Here is a 25,542-nt window from a genome sequence, read left to right as displayed (position 1 = left end):
AACGAGCACACACACACACACACCTAAATTAAATTGAAATTATGTGCAACCATTTTTTTTCAAAATAGCGGATAAATGAAAGCATACAAAACCGATAAATAAAGGTTCCCGCTTTGCTCCAGTGCATGGCGTGAATCAGGTATCGCAGCCCAATGGGACGAAATGCATGTGAAAGTGTGGAGTATCACCTTTACAATGCTTTTTTACCGAACTCGATACGATAATTATTCGCTGAGCTGCAAATTGAAGAAGAAAAAAGAGCGTTTTTAATTAAATTCGGAATAACTCAGCGAAAAATCATCGTATCGAGCTCGGTAAAAAAACATTTTAAAGATAACACTCCACACTTTCACGAGCATTTGGTCTCATTGGGCTGCGTTACCTGATTTACGCCGTGCACCGTCCCAAACTCGATCCTTTAATAATCAATTTTACATCCTTTCACTTCCTTATCCGCCATTTTGAAAACAATGGCTGAGCATAATTGCCACTTAAATATTCTTAAAGTGGACATTACAGCCTTCATTTTGTTTTTTTAAACATATTTTTATCATCATTATTTACCAAGTTATGATCATTTAAAATTTGATGAAATTTTCTCAAATTTTAGGTGTACCGCTTTTTTTGCGGGTGAGTGTATATATAGAGAGAGAGAGAGAGAGAGAGAGAGAGAGAGTGTGAGAGGATCGCAAATTCGTCATTTCTCATTTATATTAAAATTTATTTGATATACGTAAGCACCTTGCTATACAGTACTGGTGCTACCGACATTTTGTGCACATAGCACGGAATAGAACCAAAAATTGTGCACCTTATATGTTACCCTCTGAGAACATTCGTGCACCTTGGCTTCGTAGTTTAGGTGCACGTTTTTAAGGTCCACAGAGGGCGTATCGCTTTCAGGGATCACCTAAAAGCGGGCCATGACACCTCTCATTCTTCTCTCTGAGCGTAACGTCAACTCCCGGAGCCCCGTTTCCATAATACTACGATACGTGGAGAAATTTTCCTCGACACTAGTGTAATCAAATATCAGAAATAAAATGAAAAAAAAAGGAGACTAGATATACCTGAAACAAAAAAAAATTAAATTTCGAAATCAACATTTTTTTCGAAAACAATTTTCATTCGAACGGTGTCTCATTATCTCTAAAAAATACTTTACTTTATCGAAAAGACGCGGAAGGACATCTCTTTAGGAGGGACGGAGTCAGGATTATAGAGATATCTACATTCCGGAAGTGACTCCCCCCTCCCCTTTCCCCCCCCTCGTCCCGTAATCTTACGGGAAATCATCCGGATCGTTCCGACAGGTCTCGTCACAGCACTGGCCTGGTACTGCGGATATGCGTGCACTGTATATCGGACACGGCCGAGTGTCGCACGGAGAGAATGACATTTAAAATTCGTGACTGAGAGAGAGAGCGCAGCCGAGGCGAGCGAGGAAAGCAAGGAGAACGACGACGTTGACAGCGTCACTGTGACGTCGTCACGTGGAGCGTATCGAGGATAGTGATATCGGGCCGACGATAATATCCCAGCGATTATGGACCTCGACAACGATCTGGACCAACACTTGCTGCACCAGTTCAGCTGTCTCGGCACCACGGACAAAGACGACCTGGTGAAGCAGCTGCAGAAGCTGCTGGCGGACAGCCACCTCAACGAGACCACCGCCGCCTTCTTCCTGGACATGAACAATTGGTAATCCCGGTCCCTCGAACGCCGTCCCGCGATCGTTTACGCTGCCCACGCAGCATATAACCTTGCATCGCCATGTTTATTGTCACTCCTCCCCCCATCCCCCTCTCGCGAGGGGATTTGCTTTGCGTCGAGTCTCTCTTCTTCCTCCCGTCTTTCTTCAACTTGATGAATTTTCTGTCCTGAATTAAAATACTACACTACGCTTTATTCTCTGTCGCCCATCCATTCTGTTTTCTTTTTCTCCCTTTGATATATTCAGGTGCCATTGTCCTTTGATATCTGCGTCAAGAGATTGCTTGCTTTGCTTGAGATCTTACTTTCTTGGATGTAAGATTGAACTCCTTGCCACTTATTTGCAAGTCTGCATCTTAAGTGGGGCTTACTTATATTTTTACGCTTTGAAAATAATTTGAAAATAAAGAAAAAGGTCAGAAAGCGTTGCTAAAAAGAGAGTACATCTTTTCGGATAATGTTGGTAGTTAGATAATTAGTATTTAATTAATTTATTTGATGTATTAATATTTTAAATTATGGAATATCAAATTATGAAACAGATTGATATTCCAGTTATATCTAATAGCACCTAAATTAGCCTCTAAATTAACCTGTATTTATCTCCCACTTGTTTGCAAACAATAGAAGCAACAACAGAACTATTGTTATTGTATTGGAACAAATGAGATTTGTTCTGTTGTTTGGATTCATAAATAAAGATATTTTCTACGTGCAACTTTAAGTTGTATTGTTAAAAATTTTTATTCCCCAGGAATCTGCAAGCAGCGATTTGCAGCTACATCGATTTTGCAAACCCTTTCAACACTCCTTGCATGACATTGATCTGCGACAGCACAATTGGTGAGGGAGAGGCTGTGCCACCTAGTACAAATTTCCAGAAGTCATGGCGTGTACAAAACAGTGGCACAGAAATTTGGCCGAGTGGAATCCATCTGCAGCATTCTAGCGGAGTATTGATGGGTTGTGCTAGGATACCAGTTCCACCATTGGCTCCCAAAGAGACTACAGAGTTAAGCGTAACATTGAAGAGTCCAGCCGAAACTGGTGTCCATCAAAGTAAATGGAGAATGATGACATCTAATGGTGTCTATTTTGGTGGTAAGTTTGGAGGCAAAACTTTTTGCAAATTTAAGAATCAACATAGTATTCCCATAAAGTAGAAAAATCTAAAAAAAATAAAATTGTTAGAAACATGTAATATTCTACAAAGATAGATAAAAAAAATGTAGTCGAAACAAAAAGATTTGTAACTCAACCTTGATTTAAGAGTAGATCTTATTTTATAAGAAACCAAATGCAATATATATAGTTTGATCAACATTCACTTATCTTATCAATATTCTAGATTGATAATTGGACACTCAAGATTATTGTTTATTTTTCAATTGTTTCCTATGAATAAGAAGATAAAAGTTCCATTGTCTTCCTAGATTAGATTTAGATTGATTTTCGTAAACTCGATTAGGTTGCACCTTGTAATCAACTGTCCATTGTTTTTCTTTGTAGATGTTATTTGGGTGATTATAACAGTGAACGAGTGTGGCACATTGGCAGTCACTCAGCAACTGCATCAGTTAAGTACACAGTCCAACGATGTACAAATGTGCTAGCTCCTTTGACGTACAAAAACCTCTCCTGAAAAAGATTTATGAAATATTGCGTGAGATATCTCTCGGATCATTGTAAGTTCGCGATAATTTATAGTTTTTAAATTTTATATAGAGAGGTCTTTTTTTTCACAACGGAGCTTTGTTTATTGCTCCAGCACCTCGTAAAAAAAAAGAAAAAAAAATTACTGTATATTCGAAATAACTATCAATAATAAAGAATGCAATGAATTTGGCCATTCCTCTACACTGATTATAATATTAATGAGATGCAGAGCTAGTTGAAAGATGCAACTTGCAAAATGTATTTTTGGTAAAAGTTTTGTTGGATCTCATTTCGTTAGAAATAATTCCTATAAAGCTAATTTACATAAAGACATATAAACAATTTATACACATATATTGTACGGGAATTACATTTTGTTATACTTAGCAGCTGCTTATATATAAGGCCTTTTATGATGTTTGCGGATCGTATCGCGCGTGATTGAGTGAAATTAGATTTGTATAATAAAAATTGAAAAGTGTGTAAAGTGCGACAATTTTGGAGTAAAGGAATGAACATAAGAGATGAATTTGCAAGAACCGCGCGCGATGAATTTTGGAGATATATTGATATATTATTAAGAATATAATTTTTATTAGAAACTAATGTCTATAGAGAGAATTATACATATATGGCTAGGGAATTACATATAAAATATATTCATTTTACACTTTTATCAGCCTGAAAGAAAAAAAAAAGAAAAAAAATACTAGAAATAATTTTTTTGCATTTCTCTTAAATCGAAAAATAATATTTTAATTGAAAATACTATTTAATCAGTACAGCTTAATATTAATTCATAGAAAGTTGAATGTTGATTTACTTAAGTATATTAAAAATAACATTAACAATGTTGTGGAGGTGAAATGTTAATGTTATAGTTATACACACAAATTTTTCCTTGAAAGATTTTATGCAGGAAACTTTCAAAGAGTGCAGCTTAAACAGCCATTTTCATATAGAGTTTGGGATAAGGTTTATAATCTATTAATTCAAAATCTTCAGCAACAAAGTCATCGATATTTTTTATCTCTCTAACTATCCTTAATTTCGGAAACTCTCGTGGTTCGCGTTTTATCTGTTCCTCAAGGGCACTTATATGGTTGACATAAACGTGACAGTCTCCCATTGTATGTACAAATTCTCCTGGCTGAAAATAAAAGAAAGTAGAAAGTAAAAGAAAGACTTGTCTGGAATTTAATGCAAATCAAGAATTTACCCTCACCTTCAAACCGGTAACATGAGCGATCATATAAGTCAGTAAGGAATACGACGCTATGTTGAATGGCACTCCTAAACCTATGTCTGCGCTTCTTTGATAAAGCTGCGCGGACAATTCACCGTTATTTACATAAAATTGTACCAAAACATGACATGGCGGTAATGCCATTTTTGGAATGTCTACTGGATTCCAGGCGGACATTATAATACGCCTATCATCTGGACAATGCTTTACTTTATGAATAACTTCTTTCAGCTGATCTATTCCTGGTTAAACAAATATATTCAATGTTAGTTGTACTTTTGTTTCCAAATATTTTACTTGAAGATTGAGAAGAAAGATATAATTTAGTAATTATAATTTAAAGAACATATATATCTTTCTCAAAAAAAAAATACCTTGTCTCGTATAATCTGTGCGCATATCTTTGTACTCAGCACCGAAGTGTCTCCATTGGAATCCATAGACAGGTCCCAAATCACCTTCCTCTCTATCTGTGAACCCGCAAGAATCCAAAAAGGCACGCGAGCCATTTTCATCCCAAATATGAACATTCTTATCTGACAGTTCTTTGGAATTTGTCGATCCCTTGATAAACCACAGTAACTCTTCAACTACTGCTCGCCAGAATACTGTTTTCGTTGTCAATAATGGGAAAACACCTGTGGAAATAAATTTCCTGAAACAAAATTCTCAAATCCCTCTACAAAGGATCACACACATAAATTACTTTATAAGGAAATTTGATGAAAGATCTGCAAATGTAATTGTCACGAGTTAAAAATATAAATTTATAATTATAACTGTAAATGTAGAATCTTTTCAAATTATAAAAACAGAGAAATTCAGTTATTTATATTTATATATTAATCTTATCTTTGCTTTATATATACATTATCAAAAATTATATTTATATATTATCAAAAAAATATATTTATATATTAATGACTGATTATATTAATAATTGACTATTAATCTGATGATTGTTTTTATTTTATATATACATTATAAAAAATTATATTAATTATTATTAATATTAAATTAAATTATAAAAAATTTTGTAAATTCAATACGATTCCCTACGAGTGATTAAAATGTATATATCTTACATATATTATTAATATATGTATATATTTACCGTCTCGTAAACTGAATCGAATTTGAGTGCCGAAAATGGAATAAGTATCGACGCCGGTACGATTGTTCCTCTTTGCTCCGGTTCTAATGACTTTCTCGACGAGCCGCAAGTATTGATACTCGTCATGTTCCTCGTTTTTACTTTCCTTTCCGTTATGCATATTTCTCGAGATGATCTACTTCAACATTAATTCACCCATCAAATCACCTATCAATATCGAATCACGTGTTTCACTATTAGAAGCGGTTATAAAGCCTTACAGTTTCCGAGATATAAGGCATTAAAGAGTGGAAAAATGAGAGTTTCAGGTTTCAGCTAATGGCAGTTTGCAACAGGAATATATCATGATAAGCCATATCTTTTTGATATTAAACCCACATGCAGGTATGAAAGAGAGAGAGAGTTGTTTGTGTGTGTGTGCGAGTTTATGTGATAATGAACACGTACAACCTGCTCTTAGCGTAACCCAGGATCAACGACGTGGATGTTGCAGGAATCTGACCCCATGTGTGTGTGTGTGTTGAAAGCTAATTACTCAGGATGGCTCTGAATTTATGATAATTCCGCGGCTGCCGTCAACCAGATTTGAATTATTCGTCAAAGGAGGATGATGACGAGAGAAACCGGACGGATGGAATAGACTCTTTTAATTGAAATATATACTTTATTGATCACAGCTTGAAAGACTTCTTTATTCCGCTATTCGGAGGCGAGAGAGAGCTGTGCGACTCCGCACACGCGTTATATTGGCGCCGCCAGCTTTCACTGCCACCCGTTACATGAAGGCGGCGGCAGTTACCGGCTTTTCAATTAACGCCATCTGTACGTGACGGCTTTACAGCTTCGGCCATCTTGGCCTTACGCACCGCCTCGGTGCGTCGGTTGGTTTCTACTTTACCGACCACATATTTTATATTTTTAACGTTATTTTTTTACATTAACAGTTAACGTCGCAATAAGTGAGAGTGATGGTTATTACAATACTAGTGAGTGCTCTCAGTGTCTTATACAGGTAATTCGCACGTTTCTTTGGCCTTAAGCGTATGTAGTGTCTTATTCAAATTAATTTAACAATAATATCTTAAAATAAACGTAGATTTATGCCTTATTACTAACTTATTACGATATTTATTTTAATTATTTGTAGAGCCCTTTAGCCTGACCCACGGCTTAATCCGATCCGCGGAGAGAATTGTGTCCAATGGTTTAGCTGTCAGATTGTAGCCAGGGATGTCACGGATGACATATCTATTATTTCCCAGGCTTTTTGCAACTAGGTAAGGACCTTTATAATTTGGCTTTAATTTAGTGTTTTTGCCGGGTATATTACGAGTATCCCTAATTAATACGTAGTCGCCTTCTTTATACATTGTTGGCTTAATACTACGCTGGTCTTGATAATTTTTGTTATAACTTCTTATCGCATCTGTTGCCTGAAGGGCTTTATCTCTATATTCCTCTCTTTCTTTTTCTAGATCAGAATCAACGTTAGCAAGAACCTGAGTAAACTGAGCAAAGGTTGAATCGGTGTGGTTTCGATCAAAACCTAAGAGGAGTTTTGCTGGACTCGTCTTAACACTTGAGTGGTAAGTATTATTTATTATATATTGTAATATTCCTAGATGTTGATTCCAATCAGAGGATGTGTGTAACAGCTTCGTGAGAGAAGTTTTGATGAACCTGTTGACTCGCTCTACCATACCATTTGCCCATGGTGCCGCTACTGCTACTTTTCTGTGTTTTATACGATTATCATTGACGAAATCAGCAAATTCATGTGACGTGTAAGCCGTGCCTCTATCTGTTATTAATTCTATCGGTCTTCCAAAAGTATTAAACATTTTTCCCATATGAGATATAACTTCTTTAGAGCTTGTCGACTTTGTTGCAAATAACCACGTGAATCTGGTAAAAGCATCTACTATCACTAATATATGTTTGAAATTTTCAGGAGTATCTTGCAGCGGTCCAAAATGATCAGCGTGCAGTATCTGCATCGGGGAACTGGGCAAAGGATACAGAGCAGTCTCTCTCTGGAATCTGTTTGTCGCACTATTAGCCATAAGACAGGTGAGACAATTTTCTATATACTCATACGTCTTTTTCCGCATAGAAGGGAACCAATAATTCTGTTTTATGCCTAATAATGTTTTTTCCGCGCCACAATGTGCCATGTCATCGTGATGAGCTCGTAAAATGCTCATTATCATTGATTCAGGCACTACAAATTTCATATGTTCGTTTTCGCGTCGATATACTAGTCCATCTATTAAGTTAAATCGGTCGCTATCTCGCATTTCTAATTCTTTCGCTATTTCGTGTATCCTAGGGTCAGCCAATTGACGGAACTCCAACTCGCGCTCGAGAGGAAGCTCATTTACGTATGCGACGCTACGGCTGAGTGCATCCACGTGAGACATGCGTGAACCAGGCCGGTGAGTTATATTAAACGTATAATTTTGAAGCGCGAGAGTCCATCTCGCTATTCTCGGATTAAGATTCGCCTTTTTTACCGCATATACAATCGCATTACAATCCGTTATTATAGTAAAGTTTAAACCATACAAATATAAATGGAATCTTTCTATAGCTCGCACAACGGCTAACATTTCCAATTCATAGCTATGATAATTTCTTTCAGCACTGTTCGTAGTCTGGCTGAAATACGCAACTGGGGCCCAGGACTGGTCATCCTGTCTCTGAAGTAAGATCGCGCCGAGGCCCGTACTACAGGCGTCTGTGTGCAGCTGCGTTTCTGCTGCAGGATTATACAGGCGTAACACCGGCGTCGAAGTGAGTTTCTCTTTCAATTGATTAAAAGATTCGATACACGCGTTGTCAAATTCAAATTTTACATCTTTCTTTAAGAGATTTTGAAGCGGTTGTGCTATCCCCGCGTAATTATTAATGAATCTCCGGAAGTAATTTACGAGACCGAGAAATCTCTGCAATTGAAGCCGATCTTCTGGTTGTTTGTAATTTTTTACGGCTTCCGTGTGCCGCGAGCTTAACGTAAGTCCGTCTTTTGAAATTATGTAACCGAGGAACTCTATCTTTTCTCTAAGAAATTTGCATTTAGGTAAGTTTAACGCGAATCCGTATTTCTTAAGTACGAGCATAATTTCTTTTATTGTCTTTAAATTTTCTTCAACGGTTTTTGACGGGATTAACACATCATCGATATACAGAATTACTTTATCCTCCCGAATGAATGAACTTAGAATTTGTATCAGTCTTTTCTGAAATTCGGCTGGTGCTTCACAATAACCGAACGGAAGTCTTTTATATTCGAATTGTCCGTCGGGAGTCGCGAACGAAAAATACTTCATCGAATCTTCATGTACTTTTATTTGATGAAAGCTATCTTTTAAGTCTAACAAAGAAAATACTTTATTGTCCCCGAGTCTCGCGAGACATTCTTCGATTACGGGGAATGGATATTTCTGTTTTATAATTTTATTATTTAATGGTCGTAAATCGACACACAGTCTCATGCTACCGTCTTTTTTCCTTACAGGGACGACCCTTGCGCAATACGGGGATACGCTTTGCCGTATAATATCCCGTTGGAGGAGATCGTCGGTAATTTTTCTCATCTGAAGGCGCTCGGTGTGCGCGAATCTCCGGGGAGCGTACGCGTACACGGATTCATCTTTGAGCCTGACCTTCACGCAGTAGTCATCTTCTACCGGTATAATCTCTTTATTTTCTATATCGCAAATCAATGTTTTTAATCGTTTTTCTGTGTCATATCCGAAGTCTGTTGTAAGGTTATCGATTGTTTGTTCTAGGCTATTATTTCGCTCCTCAACACAAAGAGGCAAGTGGGCAAACAATTTGACCGTGTTGTTTTGCCCTTGAGCTGAAGGCTTCAATATCAATGTAAGATTTTCGTTTATAAAAAAGTCGCGACCTATGATCAAGTCAGCGCTAAAAGAATCGTTTTTTAACACAAAGAAAGATATCAAAAATTCAATTCCTGGTATCGCTCGCAATGATATATGAACTTTAACGGTTCCGCAAATTTCTAATGCTCGATCGCTCAAATTTTTTAATACCCTATTTGTCGAATTCAACCTTACTCGCGCCGGCTTTACAAAATTACAGAATATATTAAATTTCATGAAAGAAACGGGACTACCAGTATCAACTAACGCCGTTAATTGTCTGCGTTTGCCCAACAGACTATCGACGTCGATCACGGGGTCTTCGATGATGAGCCGGCGAGGACCCTCCTGGACGACTGCCACCACGTCCGCCGAGGAACACTCCTCCGAGACTCCAGCCGCCACCGCCGACGTTACCGTCTGTTTCTGTCCTTTCCCGTCTTTCTTGAGAAGCGGACAATCGAAGCGTCGATGTCCCTTCTCTTTACAATAAAAACAAATAATCTCACCTCTGCATTCTTTATGGCCGTGACCCTTCTTCCCGCAATTCCTGCAGGCTCCATCCTTGGGCTTGGCCGTCGAGTTCGTCGCCGTCGGCTTCCTGTCCTGGTCCATGACGCCTTGCGTGATGCGCCTCATGTCCTCCATGAAGCCGTCCACCGTCGTTGCGTTCAAGGATAACGCCGTGCCGCGCAGCGAGGACAGTGTGATGCCGCCAATCAGCAGGTGGATTTTGTCTTTCTCCGTCAAGTCCACCCGATGCATGAGCGCCAATTTATCTATGGCGTACTCATCGTAGGTCTCCCTGGCCGGTAACCATTTTCTACCTTCAATCTTCTGCATGACCTTGAAGAATGGCACCTTCTGATCAAATACTTTGACCAGCTCGTCGCGGAGACCCGTCCACGACTCGATCGCCGCTCCGCCCTGGATGTCGAACCATCTCCGGGCAGATCCTGAAAGTTTGCTGGAGGCTGCTAGCAACGTAACGCCGTCGCCAACTCCGTGCACCTGGACGATCTTCTCGATTCTGCGGACCCAGGCTCGCACGTTTTCGTCCTCCTTTCCGGAAAACTCTGGAATCTGTGAGGCCAACGCTTGAATCGCGCTGCCCGTCGACCACGCTGACGCCCTGGCAGGGGCTGCCTCCTGGCTCGAGGTCGATCTTTCTGAAAAACCAGACGGCCCAGGAACTGGATTCTCACGTTCTGAAGCGCCGTTCACCGCCGGCGCGCCCGTGGTCCTCTGCGTCGTGAGGACTTCCAGTAGCTGGCCGAACTGCCGCTGCTGCTCCTGGAAACAGCGCCTTTACTCCTCTCGTTCCTCGTCCTGCCGTCGGATAACATTCTGCAGCGCGTTAACCATCTGGCGAAGGACATCGCTCTGCTCCGGCGAATCCGGTCGCCTCGAAGGGCCTGCTCCGTCTCCGGGGTCCTCTTGACCCGGAGTTGACCCCAACAGATCTGCGACAGGGCCGTTGTCCTCGAGATGTGAAATGATCGTCTCGATCAAATCGATTTTTCTCCCTGTCGTTGGAAGGCGGTACCTGGCTGCTTCCTGTCGCAGTTGCTCGACCGTGAGCCTCTCCAATGCTGCTCGATCCATTTTTATTTGCCACGTGCTCCGTATTAAGACGCTCGTTTTTCTTTACGCAGGTGTCCCGATCTTGACCTTGGCCTGTGTACGTACAAGGATTCCACCAGCCGGTGATCCCACTTCTGACGTTGAAAGCTATTAGCTCAGGATGGCTCTGAATTTATGATAATTCCGCGGCTGCCGTCAACCAGATTTGAATTATTCGTCGAAGGAGGATGATGACGAGAGAAACCGGACGGATGGAATAGACTCTTTTAATTGAAATATATATACTTTATTGATCACAGCTTGAAAGACTTCTTTATTCCGCTATTCGGAGGCGAGAGCGAGCTGTGCGACTCCGCACACGCGTTATATTGGCGCCGCCAGCTTTCACTGCCACCCGTTACATGAAGGCGGCGGCAGTTACCGGCTTTTCAATTAACGCCATCTATACGTAACGGCTTTACATAAGGCATTAAAGAGTGGAAAAATGAGAGTTTCAGGTTTCAGCTAATGGCAGTTTGCAACAGGAATATATCATGATAAGCCATATCTTTTTGATATTAAACCCACATGCAGGTATGAAAGAGAGAGAGAGTTGTTTGTGTGTGTGTGCGAGTTTATGTGATAATGAACACGTACAACCTGCTCTTAGCGTAACCCAGGATCAACGACGTGGATGTTGCAGGAATCTGACCCCATGTGTGTGTGTGTGTGATTGTGTGTATGTTCCCAAGGCACAGATAAGGACCCCACGGTTCGTCACTCCCGTAGTATTTATAGCGACTCCAAACTCTCTTTGCCTTGGTTTTGTGTGTGTGTGTGTGTGCGCGTATGTGTCAGGTTCTTCGCATAAAACGCATATACGTGCCCTGTCAATGCTTTCATTTTAGATCCTTTTATAGATCCACATTTTCAGGTGGATGACGGTTTCCTGCATCACGAACGCTTTCAAGCAGCATGTTCGAAGGATATCGAATATTCTCTTCGTGACGCGCATACCCTAGATACCATAACACACTGGTTATGTGTGCACAGGTACCTAGAGTTCGAGCTCCAGACTTACACGTGCAGAAGTGTCCTCGAATAGGAATGCGTTCTGTACATATTTCATCAGCTGGTTGATATGATATCCAAAGCTGATGCTTGGTAGCATTTCGAAATCTAGAAAAAATCCTTACTCTTATAAAGCCCAGTTCAGGCACTCTATCTACATCTCTTAACATTTCTAGATGAAATTCTTTATCATCCCTTCGCAGTTTGTCTTGGACGTATGATGGCGCAAGCTTTATTTGATATATTCCAATGGTAAGTTCTTTTAAATACTCTATAGTGAGTTGTGGAAAGTCTAGTAGTTGTTCCGCATTTAAGGAAACCCATCTTTGGGCATTTCTGGTACATAGATTTTCAGCTTCAACCCGAGCTTGAACGACATTTGGTTCCCTTGCTTTCTCAAGTAATTGCCGAGCCATTTCCTCGTTGGCTGATTCCATATGAATCGGAGGGTGGTACCTATTAATGATTGCGCCGGCAATTCGATAGAAGTCTCCTAAGTTCGGAACATGTTGTATCGGAATCATCAATTGTAAGAATTTAAATATGGATTTAATGTGGCCATTTCTAGCTTCTACAATCCACCTCGACTTTGTAACGATCCGCGAATCGTTAGCGTCTTCTGTACTAAGTTGGCGTTCTCCTGGCGGAAGGTGAGCTGGCATTTTCCACATGACACCTAAATGAACAAGCAGTTCTGTAGCGTCTCGGTATCCTCTATCTATGAGGACTATATCGTTTTCCTGAAACCAGTGCCTCATTCTTTCTGCATCTCTTAAAAATTCGCTCTGAAGAATTGCAGCGTCGTTGTTGCGACTGTCTGAAAAATATGGACCTTGAATGTCCAATATGTAGCCATCACCCTGGCAAAAATGAGACGTTTGTTTGGCGTTTACATGAACGTTTGTGGAAGTTCGTCGAGAGTTTAAAAACGATTAGTAAAGAGTTTGTAGAACAAAAATTGCAACACTGCAGCGTTTAAAAGACGTTTGTACGTTATAGCGTAAACGTAAACGTTTGAAAAGTCTGAGTAAACTCTGTACACGAAGATGTATCAACGTTTACTGAACGTACTCTGAAAAATGTTACCTCAGCATTGCAAAACTTTCATGTAACATTATATAAAGAGTTTGTAGAACAAAAATTGCAACACTGCAGCGTTTGATAAGCATTCAAAACCCAACAGCGTTATGTAAGTGCTCTTACAAAGTTTGAAAAGCATATAAACTCTCAGAAAACCCTCACTCAACGGTTGTTAACGCTTTATAAAGTTTCTTATTTTCGCCAGGGCAGGTGCAACTATGAGAACTGGTTTCATTAGATGCCGCCCTTTGTGCACACAATACGACTGTCGAAGCGCCTTAAAATTACTGGATTTTGGGATATAACAATAAGTACCGTCAATAGCTGCAATTACTCTTGGAACATTCGGTTCCGGATTGTACAATTCATTCGCGAATTCTGTCACATGTCTAGCGATGTAATTTTCCCTTGTAATTGCATCGAATCCGATATTTTCTGGTACGAAATGTAACATTAAAGACTTCCTGACCGTAGCAATAGAAGTACTCACTGCTTGCCTTTTTTTTTTTTTGTTTTTTACGAGAGAGGGGAAAATGCTTCTTACGCACACTCCGGGCCCCGTAGCCCGGAGTAGTGTGGGACTCGGCCTATCTAGCGGCCCCTACCCACTAAAAACCCCTCTCTGTCCGTTCCTCCTGTAAGGCTCTCTCCCCCGAGCGGTACCCGCTTGCGCATTACCCGCCCGGGAGGTTAAACGCCAAGTGGGCTCACGCCCTCGTCCATTTCGGGAACTCTCCTGTACGTCCTGAGTGTATGGTTCCTGTCTAAGTGTGTATGTATGTGTGTGTGTAAGTGTAGATTCAAATGTGCATGTTGTGTATGACACATGCATGCATAAAAGCATGCATGTGTATGAGTGTAAGTGTGTAAGTGTGATGATGAAAAGATGATTGAATGAATGATCCCAACCCCGACCCACACCAAAACCCCCAAAATATCCCTTCCCCCCACTCCACTCCAATCTCCAACCCAACCTCCCTCCATAATGACCCCGGTGAATTCATGTCCCTGTATACGTACGTGTACTTGTGCGTGTAGTGTGTGTGGGGGGCTCTATGTGTGTGTAATTAGGACGTTTCATTTCAAGACACAAAAAGTCGAATGATCAATTTGTTGGTAATACCATTACGCAATATCTAGCTACCTGCGAAATACAGGATCCTCCATGGTCCAATGTATGTGTATATAAAATGTGTAAATGTGGGTGTGACTGTGTGTTTGTATGTGAATGAATGTGTGAATGAGTGAGTGAGTGAATGAATGAATAAATGAATAAATGAATGAATGAATCCCAAACCCCCCACTCCAAACCCCAAAAACCCTATCCCCCAACCCATTCCTACTCCATCCCTCCTCCCTCCATACTCACTGCTTGCCTACTGGGGTATTGAAAAATGGCAGCTAAAAAACTATCGGAGAGACCTTGACGCATTTTGCATAGAAACATCAACAGATCCTTTTTACTAATATTATTTCTATACCCATCATTACGTCGCACACCTTCGCAAGAAGTGAACAGCTCTCGAAATTGTTCTTTTGACATAGGACAAAAACATTAAAATTCTTCGTCTGACAGACTATTTTCATTGTCGATTCTCTTCATATTGTTAGCGACTTTGCGAAGCCCTTGTAAAAATAACTGAAGTTGAGGTCCTCTGATAACGTATGGCCTATTGACAAATTGCAAACCGAGAAGCAAAGGTTGCAATATATACCTTTCAATGTCCATATGTCGCCGACATGACCTTACATCATCAGGAATAAAAATAACTTGCTTAATAAAAACATCAGCTTTGCACTCTACTGATAATCGATGTATATCATTGATGTTACTGAAAAATAAGCATATACTATTCCTAGTTTGTGTCAGGACATTTAGCTTAAGACAACCAGGATCTTCCTCCAATGCTACAATTTCATGAAGAATCGATTGGTTGCAGTTTGTGCATATTCTTGTCAGATTTTTTACTTCGAGAGGAGGTCTGTTGAAGGAATCTCTTCTCTGAATAGCTATTTCAAGTTTCGCAGCATTCTCGTCACCATCTATTCGAGTCATTAATCGTGGGACAAACCGCCTGTCACATATATAACAACGAAGAACGTTTCTGAATGCCATGCTTTTACTAAAACATTTACTTGATTGCTGGATGAATTATACTTATGCACAGTATGCGTGTTCACATAGTCAAGTCAATGCTCAAACCATACGTAATATAATGTTATTGCATCGAATAGCATGTATGTAACATGTATAACAAGCAAGAATCATTTACTTACTTAATGTGAATTTTTGCAATGTATGAAAAGTACAATATAATACTACTAAACCGACTTGTGAATTACACTTATAACGTGCTTACAGTTGTACTTTATAAGGGATTTAAAATATGCGATATTGCGAATTATTACGTTATATTACTGTTAACATAAGGAAATAAATGTTATAAAGAGATATATAACATCCTTCAAAGCTGAAAAATAATGCGTATCTGTTAACGCACGGTACTAGCATCCCAGTGAGAAATGATAAGTTGAATAGACGTCTAAGATGTTTAATAGATGTCCAATAGACGTTTATTAGACATCTTAGACGTCTAACAAACGTCTATCCGACTTGTCATTTCTCACTGGGTATGAATTACTAACGATATAAATAAAGTTACATGGAGTAATAACGATAACATTTACTGGAATTAAAAGAACTTACCATTGGAATATATCAAATAAAGCTTGCGCCATCATACGTCCAAGACAAACTGCGAAGGGATGATGAAGAATTTCATCTAGAAATGTTAAGAGATGTAGATAGAGTGCCTGAACTGGGCTTTATAAGAGCAGAGAGGAGAATGAGAGGTGTCATGGCCCGCTTTTAGGTGATCCCTGAAAGCGATACGCCCTGTGGACCTAAAAAACGTGGACATGAACTACAAAGCCAATGTCCACGAAAGTTCTCAGAGGGTAACATATAATGTGCACAATTTCTGGTTCTGTTCCGTGCTATGTGCACGAAATGCCGGTAGCACCAGTGCTGTATAGCAAGACGCTCATGTATATATGTATATTAAATAAATTTTTATAAACTTTTAATCAAAAGATCAAATTAAACATAAAAGCTTTAGTTTTTATTTTATGGCAATTTAAAGTCGTACATTATTATAAATAATGAAAAAATTCCCAATGTCGCAGATTTCGAAGTTTCTCACATGAGACTTCATTTATAATATTCACGAATATACATATGTCAAAAAATAAAATGCATTTTTTATTCATTTGAAAGTAACTTTAATAGAATAATGAGAATTTTGAGATTAAAATAATATCAAACACGATATAAATCGCATAAATTTAGTTAAATTTATAATTATAAAATTTTTATTATCAGACTAATTAAAAATTACCCGCCCAGATAGCACAGATGATCATTATGAGTTCCAAAAGAATTCACTTTTCCTAATTCTTTAAGAATTCGCGTAATCTGTTCGAAATGAGTTGAAAAAGGATTCAATATTCAAGTTCGTTATGAATTTACATAATTTAGTCGAAATGAGTTCAAAAAGGATTCGACATTCAAATTCGTTATGAATTACCGTAATTTATTCAAAAAAGAATTCAAAAGAAGTTTTTTTTGGTACTTTAAAAAGGATTCTATACAAGTATATCTTTTGACTTTTTATAGAATTAAATTTAAGTTCTAAAGTTGTTCTAAAGTTGTTATAAAGAAAGTCTTAAAATATTATATCAGGCGACAGTCTGATTGGTTAATGAGCGTCAGCTTTTTTACTCGTGCGAAGAAGGCGCGCGGATAGCTATACGCATCTTTTGTGGTTCATGTGGTTTTGTGTGTGATCGTTCGAGGAGAGGTTGTCCCTGATCTTATCGGTTAATATATACGGTAAGTGCCTAATGGTTTTTCGTGATTATTACTATATAATTGCGTTCCGATATTCACTGCCAATATTGAAAATTTATAGTATATATACATGACATACTGGCAGTGAATATCAGAACACAGCTTGTGTATTCCTGCGGACTACCAGTTTATGTGATTCGTCTCAATCTATTTATTTAATAAATCTACTATTTTATATGCCATTAGTTGTGTATATGTGATCAGTTGTATATTTGATTTTACAATTTTTATCCATGTTGCTAGTATTTTGCAAAGGATTATCAGCATACGAACATAACCTCTCTACCAAGGGGTCTACCGCACTAGCAATAGGTGTATAAATCTGGCAATAAAATAACAAAGGCTATAATAATGGAAAATAATATATATATATATATATATATATATATATATATATATATATAGAGAGAGAGAGAGAGAGAGAGAGAGAACAAGACCCCTTGATATCTACAATTATAATATATATTATATATATAATATTACTGTATCCAAATTTTTTATATGAATGAACAAATATATATATAAATTATATTTAAATTATATTTATTATCTATATATATTTCTTAAAATTCTTGTTTTTATATGAAATTCTTTTTATGTTGCAGATACCTGCACTCTTGATTTTTGGAATTGTAGAATAGGAATAGATCTACATTTGCTCTACATTTTTCCAAAATTGATAGCATACTTTCAAGGTAAAGAGATATAAAAATTTTCTCCCAATTATAGTTATTTTACAATTAATTATTTTTATATTTTTTTAACAAAGCTTATACTTTTTTAACAAAGCTTTATATCTTGCATACGTTTTAAAAAGACGTTTGTGTCGGTTAATTATAATAACGACTAATGTATTGTTTATGGCACTCGTGTTTACGTTGTTCGTTGAGGAAGACGAAACAGAGTAAAGTTAAAGCCTTATCAATAACGCACCGTATAAGATCCTAATATCTGATTATTGAAGTTGTTGAGTTTTGACATTGAGGTTTTGTGTAAGCTATCTGGCTTATATTTTCTTTCCTACTTTTTGCTATTTGAGGGTATTTTACAATAATAAAATTGAAAAAAAAATTATAGTGCCAGGAAAATGCCAAATCGAAAAAAATACTCCAATCTTTCGAAAAGACAGATTTATCGTCGACTGGCTGCCCAATCGAAAGCAGATATGCATGATCTTCATAATTCATCTGTACAATTAGCAAATAAGCTGCAATCTGAAGATGATAGTTTTTACGTCAGACAAAGGATATGTGAAAGAAAAAATAATCTTCAACCCAATATTGAATCTGGAGGCATACATAATACCATAGAAAGTAACATTGATATTGAGAACGAGTTGAATGACGAAGATAATATTATACAAGAAATAATATTACATGATAGATGTAATACCGATTCAGAAGAGGAAGCCGAAGAAGATAATTTTGATGAAAAAAACGCTTTTAATTTTATTGAAGAATTACAATTGTTTGCGGTTGATTCTCAAATTAAACACATACATTTAAATCGCCTTTTAAAACTGCTTAGAAATTTATTAGTAAGATTTATTAGTAAGATTTATTAGTAAGATTGATTTTTAGAAATCTCTGAATTCTTATTATATCGATTGGTATTCCGAAGTGTTCTTGGTTTTAAGAATGAGATAGCCAAAAATGTAATTTTATGATACTATGCTATTTAAGTACATATAAAATATTCAGTTTTTATCTAGAAAATTGAAATGTTCTTACAGCTGCAAATGCTGAATTGGAAACAAACGTGAATCCTGTTCTTGCCGAAGATCGGAGAAGAAATGCGGAAGATTACCCGGCACAAAATCACCAGGTGCAAGAACACAATCGTACACAGTGTAAGTTATTAATTTTTACTTTATGCTATTGGGCAAATGAAAAATTGCTCTATTTATATATAACAATAAAATAATTCAATAAAATAATAAATTTTTTACTATTGCATATGCTATTGTGTTTTTTGAGATACTATATTCGCACGAACACACGCACGCACGCACGCACGCCGCACGCCGCACGCGCACACACACACACACACACATGCACGCATGCACACGCACACGCACGCACGCACACACACACACACACACACACACACACACACACACACACAGAGACACGTAAATAATAATATATATCAAAGAGTTGTTTGTATTTCGACCAATACTAGCCATTAATTTGTTTATTTATAACAACGTTTCGACCATCGGTTTTGGTCCTTTTCAAGTACAAAACTAAAATTATATACGAAGATTTACAATTAACGGTTTGCAATACCCACACAAAAGATAAGAAATACATACGTTGCAGTTATTATAATTAAAGCGGAGGACTCCTCATTCTTTAGATTTTCCACAGAAATTATTAACAACTTTGTCAAATTTGCAAAAGAGAAATCGTTGTGTCATGATGAAATTCAGTTAAACATATGAGCCTTTTTTAGTCTAGCAAGTTAAACGACCTTTATTATTTTGTCATAAGTGTTATAACACTTATGTGTTTTGTCATAATTTCTGTGGAAAATCTAAAGAATGAGGAGTCCTCCGCTTTAATTATAATAACTGCAACGTATGTATTTCTTATCTTTTGTGTGGGTATTGCAAACCGTTAATTGTAAATCTTTGTTTATAATTTTAGTTTTGTACTTGAAAAGGACCAAAACCGATGGTCGAAACGTTGTTATAAATAAACAAATTAATGGCTAGTATTGGTCGAAATACAAACAACTCTTTGATTTATTAATTTACTAGCGATACAAAAATATTCACTATTAATAATATATATATTAAATTAATAATAACAGTTTCAGAACCGATGACAGAAGAGCGATTTCAAAAATATTACAAGGGCCTCAATACAAAGTTGAACCATATTATCAATTTACTGAAAGATCGTTCTACAGACATGCAAGTAGATGAAGGAGAAAATCTTTTGCCTAATTTTCCTCTAAGAACTGTCCAAGAGTTTGAAGAGTTTGAAGAAAATCTTGTTATATCTTTGGAACTACAAAAATTATATGTAAGGAAATCATTTTTGTTATTTCCTGTATGTACAATATTCAAAGTATGATAATAATAATAATAATCGTTGCCTGTTTTTACAGATTCATGAAATAAAAATGATTGGAGGATCAGATCCAGGCAAATGTACAAGAGCCACATTACGCTTTTTTATATCAAATGAGGTAGCTTTGAAGTATTCTTGGTCTGGCCAAAAGAATACGCGGAACTTTCGAGAAACCCTAATTTCCCAACTTATTGTCGGTAAGTTAATATAGATAATATTTAAGATATATCCAAATAAATTTGCATAGATGCATAACATAATATGTATATAAGTATATTACATAAAGAAATGGTCAATTTCTTTATACGTATTTTTATGCGCTATGTAAATTTGTTTGCATATATTTCAGCTTTTATACAGTGATAAACGATATTAATTAAAAAAATATCAATTTTTTTCAAATCATCATTTTTTATTGGATAAATATATTCAAATATTAATATTAAATTATTTTTGTCATATCTATATAATTAATTAGAAAATTTTCTCTTACAGAAACTATTTCAAAAATAAAAAACGTTACCAAAAACGATATTGAAATAATTATAAAGAAGTGGCTGCAGCATGCTAGTGACCGATTAAAAAGTAAAAATTGATTTCTTTTACTTTTTCAATAACGGTATAAAAATTTTTCTTTCATAGTTTATTAAAATATAATATATAATATATATAGTGATTGATTCATACATTTTGTTTTCAATTCTAAGTTTTTATCACAAAATATTTTCAAGATTATTTTGTGTGTCTTAACTCTCTTATTTATATAATGTTTAGTTTTTTATAATATTTTGAACATTGTCATTATGTATTGTTCTTTTCAATGTATTTAATTTTTTGCTGTTAATGTATTATTTTAATTTGGATACGTCGTTTTGATAAAAAAAGTATATTACTTATTATTTTATAATAACATTTATATATTAAAGATATTTATTATTTTATATTTTAAATAAATTAGTGATATAATTAATAGAAACAATTAAGTTTTCAAACCAAAGAATATAAAATGTACAAAGATGTACAACATATACATTTTAAATAAAAGTAATATTTAATTTGTAATAAAAATCAAAGTATGACATTCTTTAAAATTAAGAAATATAAATTAAAATATATTTTGCGTTAAAAATATATTTTATGGAATAATGTATTTTATACGATAAATCAGTTTGTTACTATAATGCAAATATTTTACTACATTTTCCGTATTGTCATTTTTTGTTGCAGTGTATTTTTATATAGTGAATTAAAGAAAGATTTATATAATATACATACATTTACCGTATAAAATACATTTTTCCATAAAACATATTTTTAGCGCAAAATATATTTTATTTTAAGCATCCAAAAAGAATCCTTTACAACCTTTCCAAGAACCATTTTCAAATCCAGAAAGAAAATAAAGCGACCTCTTATGGAGCTCTGTTAGAATACTATTTCGAATTCTTAAAAAATACTATTTCGAATTCTTATAGAATACTATTTTGAATTGTTATGGAATATAAAAAGATTTCTTTTTGTATTCGAAAAAGGACTTACAATTGGTGACATAAAGGTGAATTCTTTTGGAATTCTGAAGAATACTTTTAGAACAGAAATGGCGATGAAAAAAGAATTCTTTTTGAAAATATGGAATTCAAAAAAAATTCTTTTTGGATTCTCTGTGCTATCTATTTACGTCGTGTTTGATATCATTTTAATCGCAAAAATCTCTTTAATTCATTAAAATTATTTTTAAACCGATGAAATTAAAAATAAAAGTTTCAATTTTTATTTTATAAGATGTTTATATTTTCGTGAATTGCGAATGGATAGAGGAAGCGAAGAAACCGATTGTAAGAGACTTCGGAACTCTTTGATGATAGGTCATCTCGCTCGCTCTCATGGTCTTACTTTCTCTGTCACACTTGACAATCGTGATACACAGCTCGGAAAGATAAGCGGACCCAAGAATCGAGAGCGAGCGAAACAGTAACAAGAACGAGCGAGACAATAATAGGAGCGAGCGAGACAGTAATAGGAGCAAGCGAGACAGTAATAGGAGCGAGCGAGACAGTAATAGATGCGAGCGAGAGGAAAATAATAGCGCGCAAGAAAAATCCGATTCTCGAGCTCGAGTCCTCGTTGCTCGTGCTATTTCTACCTCGTTCGCTCTTATTTCACTTGGCCTTCTCGCTTCCTCACGTAACTCTCGCATCGCTTTTATACATATATACGTACATACATACGTACATGCCATACACACACACACACCCACACATCCACACAGCTACATATATATATATATATAAAAGAATAAAAATTCTAAATAATAAAGATGTATGTGTATATATGTATATACACGGTGAGTCATTTTAATCTATAATCCCAATTATCTCGTTGGCAAAGCATGACAGAGAAAAAATTTTCCCACAAAAGTTGTTTGTTTCTTTGGGGGCCATAAGATGGCACCATTGGCTTGACCTTGAAGAGTCATTTGAAGGTCACGTGAAGGTCACCTTCAATTTCTTAAATGGAACCTACATTTTCTCATTACATATTCTTGTAGCTTATCTCGAGAGCTTTCCAAAACACTATAATTAAGTATTTTTCCCTCAAGTACTTATTGAGTTATGAGGCTTGAAATAATTTCTTAATTTCACATAAACCGTAAAATATCTTGTAAAATATTCATTTTTCGATTATCTTACCTTAATACTTTTATGTACAAAATAATGAGAGGAATCAATTGGTGTAAAGAAAACACATAGTTGTTTTGAAGAAAAAATATGTAATTTGCAATTGACAATTCCATATTTTTTCTTAAAAACAACTATGTGTTTTCTTTACACCAATTAATTCCTCTCATTATTTTGTACATAAAAGTATTAAGGTAAGATAATCGAAAAATGAATATTTTACAAGATATTTTACGGTTTATGTAAAATTAAGAAATTATTTCAAGCCTCATAACTCAATAAGTACTTGAGAGAAAAATACTTAATTATAGTGTTTTGGAAAGCTCTCGAGATAAGCTACAAGAATATGTAATGAGAAAATGTAGGTTCCATTTAAGAAATTGAAGGTGACCTTCACGTGACCTTCAAATGACTCTTCAAGGTCAAACCAATGGTGCCATCTTATGGCCCCCAAAGAAACAAACAACTTTTGTGGGAAAATTTTTTCTCTGTCATGCTTTGCCAACGAGATAATTGGGATTATAGATTAAAATGACTCACCGTGTATACAGGGTGACCCATTTTAACTTAGGCAGCCAAATAACTCGAAAAATAAGCAAGATAGAGAAAAATGTTTTAGACAAAAGTTGTATGGTTTCGAGGGGGCCATAAGATGGTATCATTGGTTTGACCTTGAAGAGTCATTTGAAGGTCACGTGAAGGTCACTTCAATTTTTTTAAATGGAACATCCTATATATTTTTGTACATTCTTGTAGCTCATCTCGAGAGCTTTCCAAAACACTATAATTAAGTACATTTTCGTTAAGTACTTTTTGAGTTATGAGGCTTGAAATAATTTCTTAATTTTACATAAACCGTAAAATATCTTGTAAAATATTCATTTTTCGATTACCTTACCTTAATAGTTTTATGTACAAAATAATGAGAGGAATCAATTGGTGTAAAGAAAACACATAGTTGTTTCGAAGAAAAAATATGTAATTTGCAATTAACAATTCCATATTTTTTCTTAAAAACAACTATGTGTTTTCTTTACACCAATTGATTCCTCTCATTATTTTGTACATAAAAGTATTAAGGTAAGATAATCGAAAAATGAATATTTTACAAGATATTTTACGGTTTATGTAAAATTAAGAAATTATTTCAAGCATCATAACTCAAAAAGTACTTAACGGAAAGGTACTTAATTATAGTGTTTTGGAAAGCTCTCGAAATAAGCTACAAGAATGTACAAAAATATATAGGGTATTCCATTTAAAAAAATTGAAGTGACCTTCACGTGACCTTCAAATGACTCTTCAAGGTCAAACCAATGATACCATCTTATGGCCCCCTCGAAACCATACAACTTTTGTCTAAAACATTTTTCTCTATCTTGCTTATTTTTCGAGTTATTTGGCTGCCTAAGTTAAAATGGGTCACCCTGTATATATATATATATATATATATATATATATATATATATATATATACACATACATCTTTATTATTTATAGAACTTTTATTCTTAAGAAATGTGTACGCGTTTTACATTAAAAATAATATCAAACTTTCTCTCTCTGTAAATATATAAATTATTTATTAATAGCCTAATAAAATAAATTTCTATATATTGTATATAGCTGTTTTCAGTAAATTTCAGTATAAATCTATATATATATATATATATATATATATATATATATATATGAGGGAGAGAGAGAGAGAGGGCATACAAAACTCATTAAAAATTTATTTAATATACATATATACATAAGCGTCTTGCTATACAGCACTGGTGCTACCGGCATTTCGTGCACATAGCACGGAACAGAACCAGAAATTGTGCACATTATATGTTACACTCTGAGAACTTTCGTGGACATTGGCTTTGTAGTTCATGTCCACGTTTTTTAGGTCCACAGAGGGCGTATCGCTTTCAGCGGTCACCTAAAAGCGGGCCATGACACCTCTCATTCTTCTCTCTGATAAGAGTAAGGATTTTTTCTAGATTTCGAAATGCTACCAAGCATCAGCTTTGGATATCATATCAACCAGCTGATGAAATATGTACAGAACGCATTCCTATTCGAGGACACTTCTGCACGTGTAAGTCTGGAGCTCGAACTCTAGACAGATCGCCAATGACCCGGATAAAGACTGGACCGCTATTTCTGTGCCACAGACTTTGCCCCTTATCGACACACTTTGCCCCTGGTTCGAATCCGTGCTAAACTTCATTGACTTTACCAAAAGACTTTGCCCCTGGTGCGAATCCAGGCTAATCGATTATGAGACGAATGAGAGGTGAGAGATTTAGCCCCCGCTCGCACCCACTCACCAGAGATGGACAAAAAATTGTTAAAAAATTAATATTACTTGATTGCTCGAATAATTAGTAATCAATTTAAAAAATTATTTGATTACTTGGATAATCAGTAATCAAAGTAAAAAATTATTTGATTATTTGGATAATCAGTAATTAAAGTGAAAATTTCAGTAATCAAACTTAAAAATTTTTTAATTATTCAGTAATTATAAAGGATCAGATGTTCATTGAT

At 36.0% G+C, this 25,542-nt stretch overlaps 3 protein-coding genes across 17 annotated transcripts; 2 read left to right on the top strand and 1 right to left on the bottom strand.

Annotated features, from left to right (window-relative positions):
- Nucleotides 1-1,231: 1,231 nt before the first annotated feature.
- On the top strand, nt 1,232-3,557 carry LOC145959408 (protein ILRUN). Its single transcript, XM_083078252.1, has 3 exons — nt 1,232-1,704; nt 2,471-2,817; nt 3,226-3,557. The coding sequence occupies exons 1-3, from the start codon at nt 1,547-1,549 to the stop codon at nt 3,327-3,329; spliced, it is 609 nt and encodes a 202-aa protein (XP_082934378.1). The 5' UTR covers nt 1,232-1,546; the 3' UTR covers nt 3,330-3,557.
- On the bottom strand, nt 2,442-6,520 carry Ts (Thymidylate synthase). Of its 14 annotated transcripts, none has more exons than XM_083078238.1 (7): nt 5,993-6,168; nt 5,733-5,907; nt 4,993-5,256; nt 4,598-4,860; nt 3,192-4,522; nt 2,976-3,111; nt 2,442-2,885 (listed from the first exon to the last, which is right to left on the bottom strand). In XM_083078238.1, exons 1-5 carry the CDS (start codon nt 6,011-6,013, stop codon nt 4,313-4,315), a joined length of 933 nt encoding a protein of 310 aa, XP_082934364.1. In that variant the 5' UTR covers nt 6,014-6,168; the 3' UTR covers nt 2,442-2,885; nt 2,976-3,111; nt 3,192-4,312. The 14 variants fall into 14 exon arrangements, with proteins under 14 accessions (XP_082934364.1, XP_082934363.1, XP_082934367.1 ...); XM_083078237.1 differs by having other exon boundaries at nt 2,976-3,354; nt 4,196-4,522; XM_083078241.1 differs by having other exon boundaries at nt 2,976-3,354; nt 4,264-4,522.
- Nucleotides 6,521-17,231: 10,711 nt separating this feature from the next.
- Nucleotides 17,232-21,274, top strand: LOC145959406 (uncharacterized). Of its 2 annotated transcripts, XM_083078234.1 has the most exons (6): nt 17,233-17,555; nt 17,849-17,938; nt 18,976-19,092; nt 20,058-20,272; nt 20,358-20,517; nt 20,816-21,274. In XM_083078234.1, the coding sequence occupies exons 1-6, from the start codon at nt 17,477-17,479 to the stop codon at nt 20,914-20,916; spliced, it is 762 nt and encodes a 253-aa protein (XP_082934360.1). In that variant the 5' UTR covers nt 17,233-17,476; the 3' UTR covers nt 20,917-21,274. The 2 variants fall into 2 exon arrangements, with proteins under 2 accessions (XP_082934361.1, XP_082934360.1); XM_083078235.1 differs by lacking the exon at nt 18,976-19,092 and having other exon boundaries at nt 17,232-17,555.
- Nucleotides 21,275-25,542: the final 4,268 nt, after the last annotated feature.

This window comes from Camponotus vicinus, unplaced genomic scaffold (assembly GCF_025532165.1).
Source record: "Camponotus vicinus isolate PSW18456_S1 unplaced genomic scaffold, iyCamVici1.0 SCAF_1, whole genome shotgun sequence".
Classification (NCBI taxonomy): domain Eukaryota; kingdom Metazoa; phylum Arthropoda; class Insecta; order Hymenoptera; family Formicidae; genus Camponotus; species Camponotus vicinus.
The sequence above is the reverse complement of the archived record's forward strand: the minus strand, read 5'-3'. Positions and strand labels throughout refer to the sequence as shown.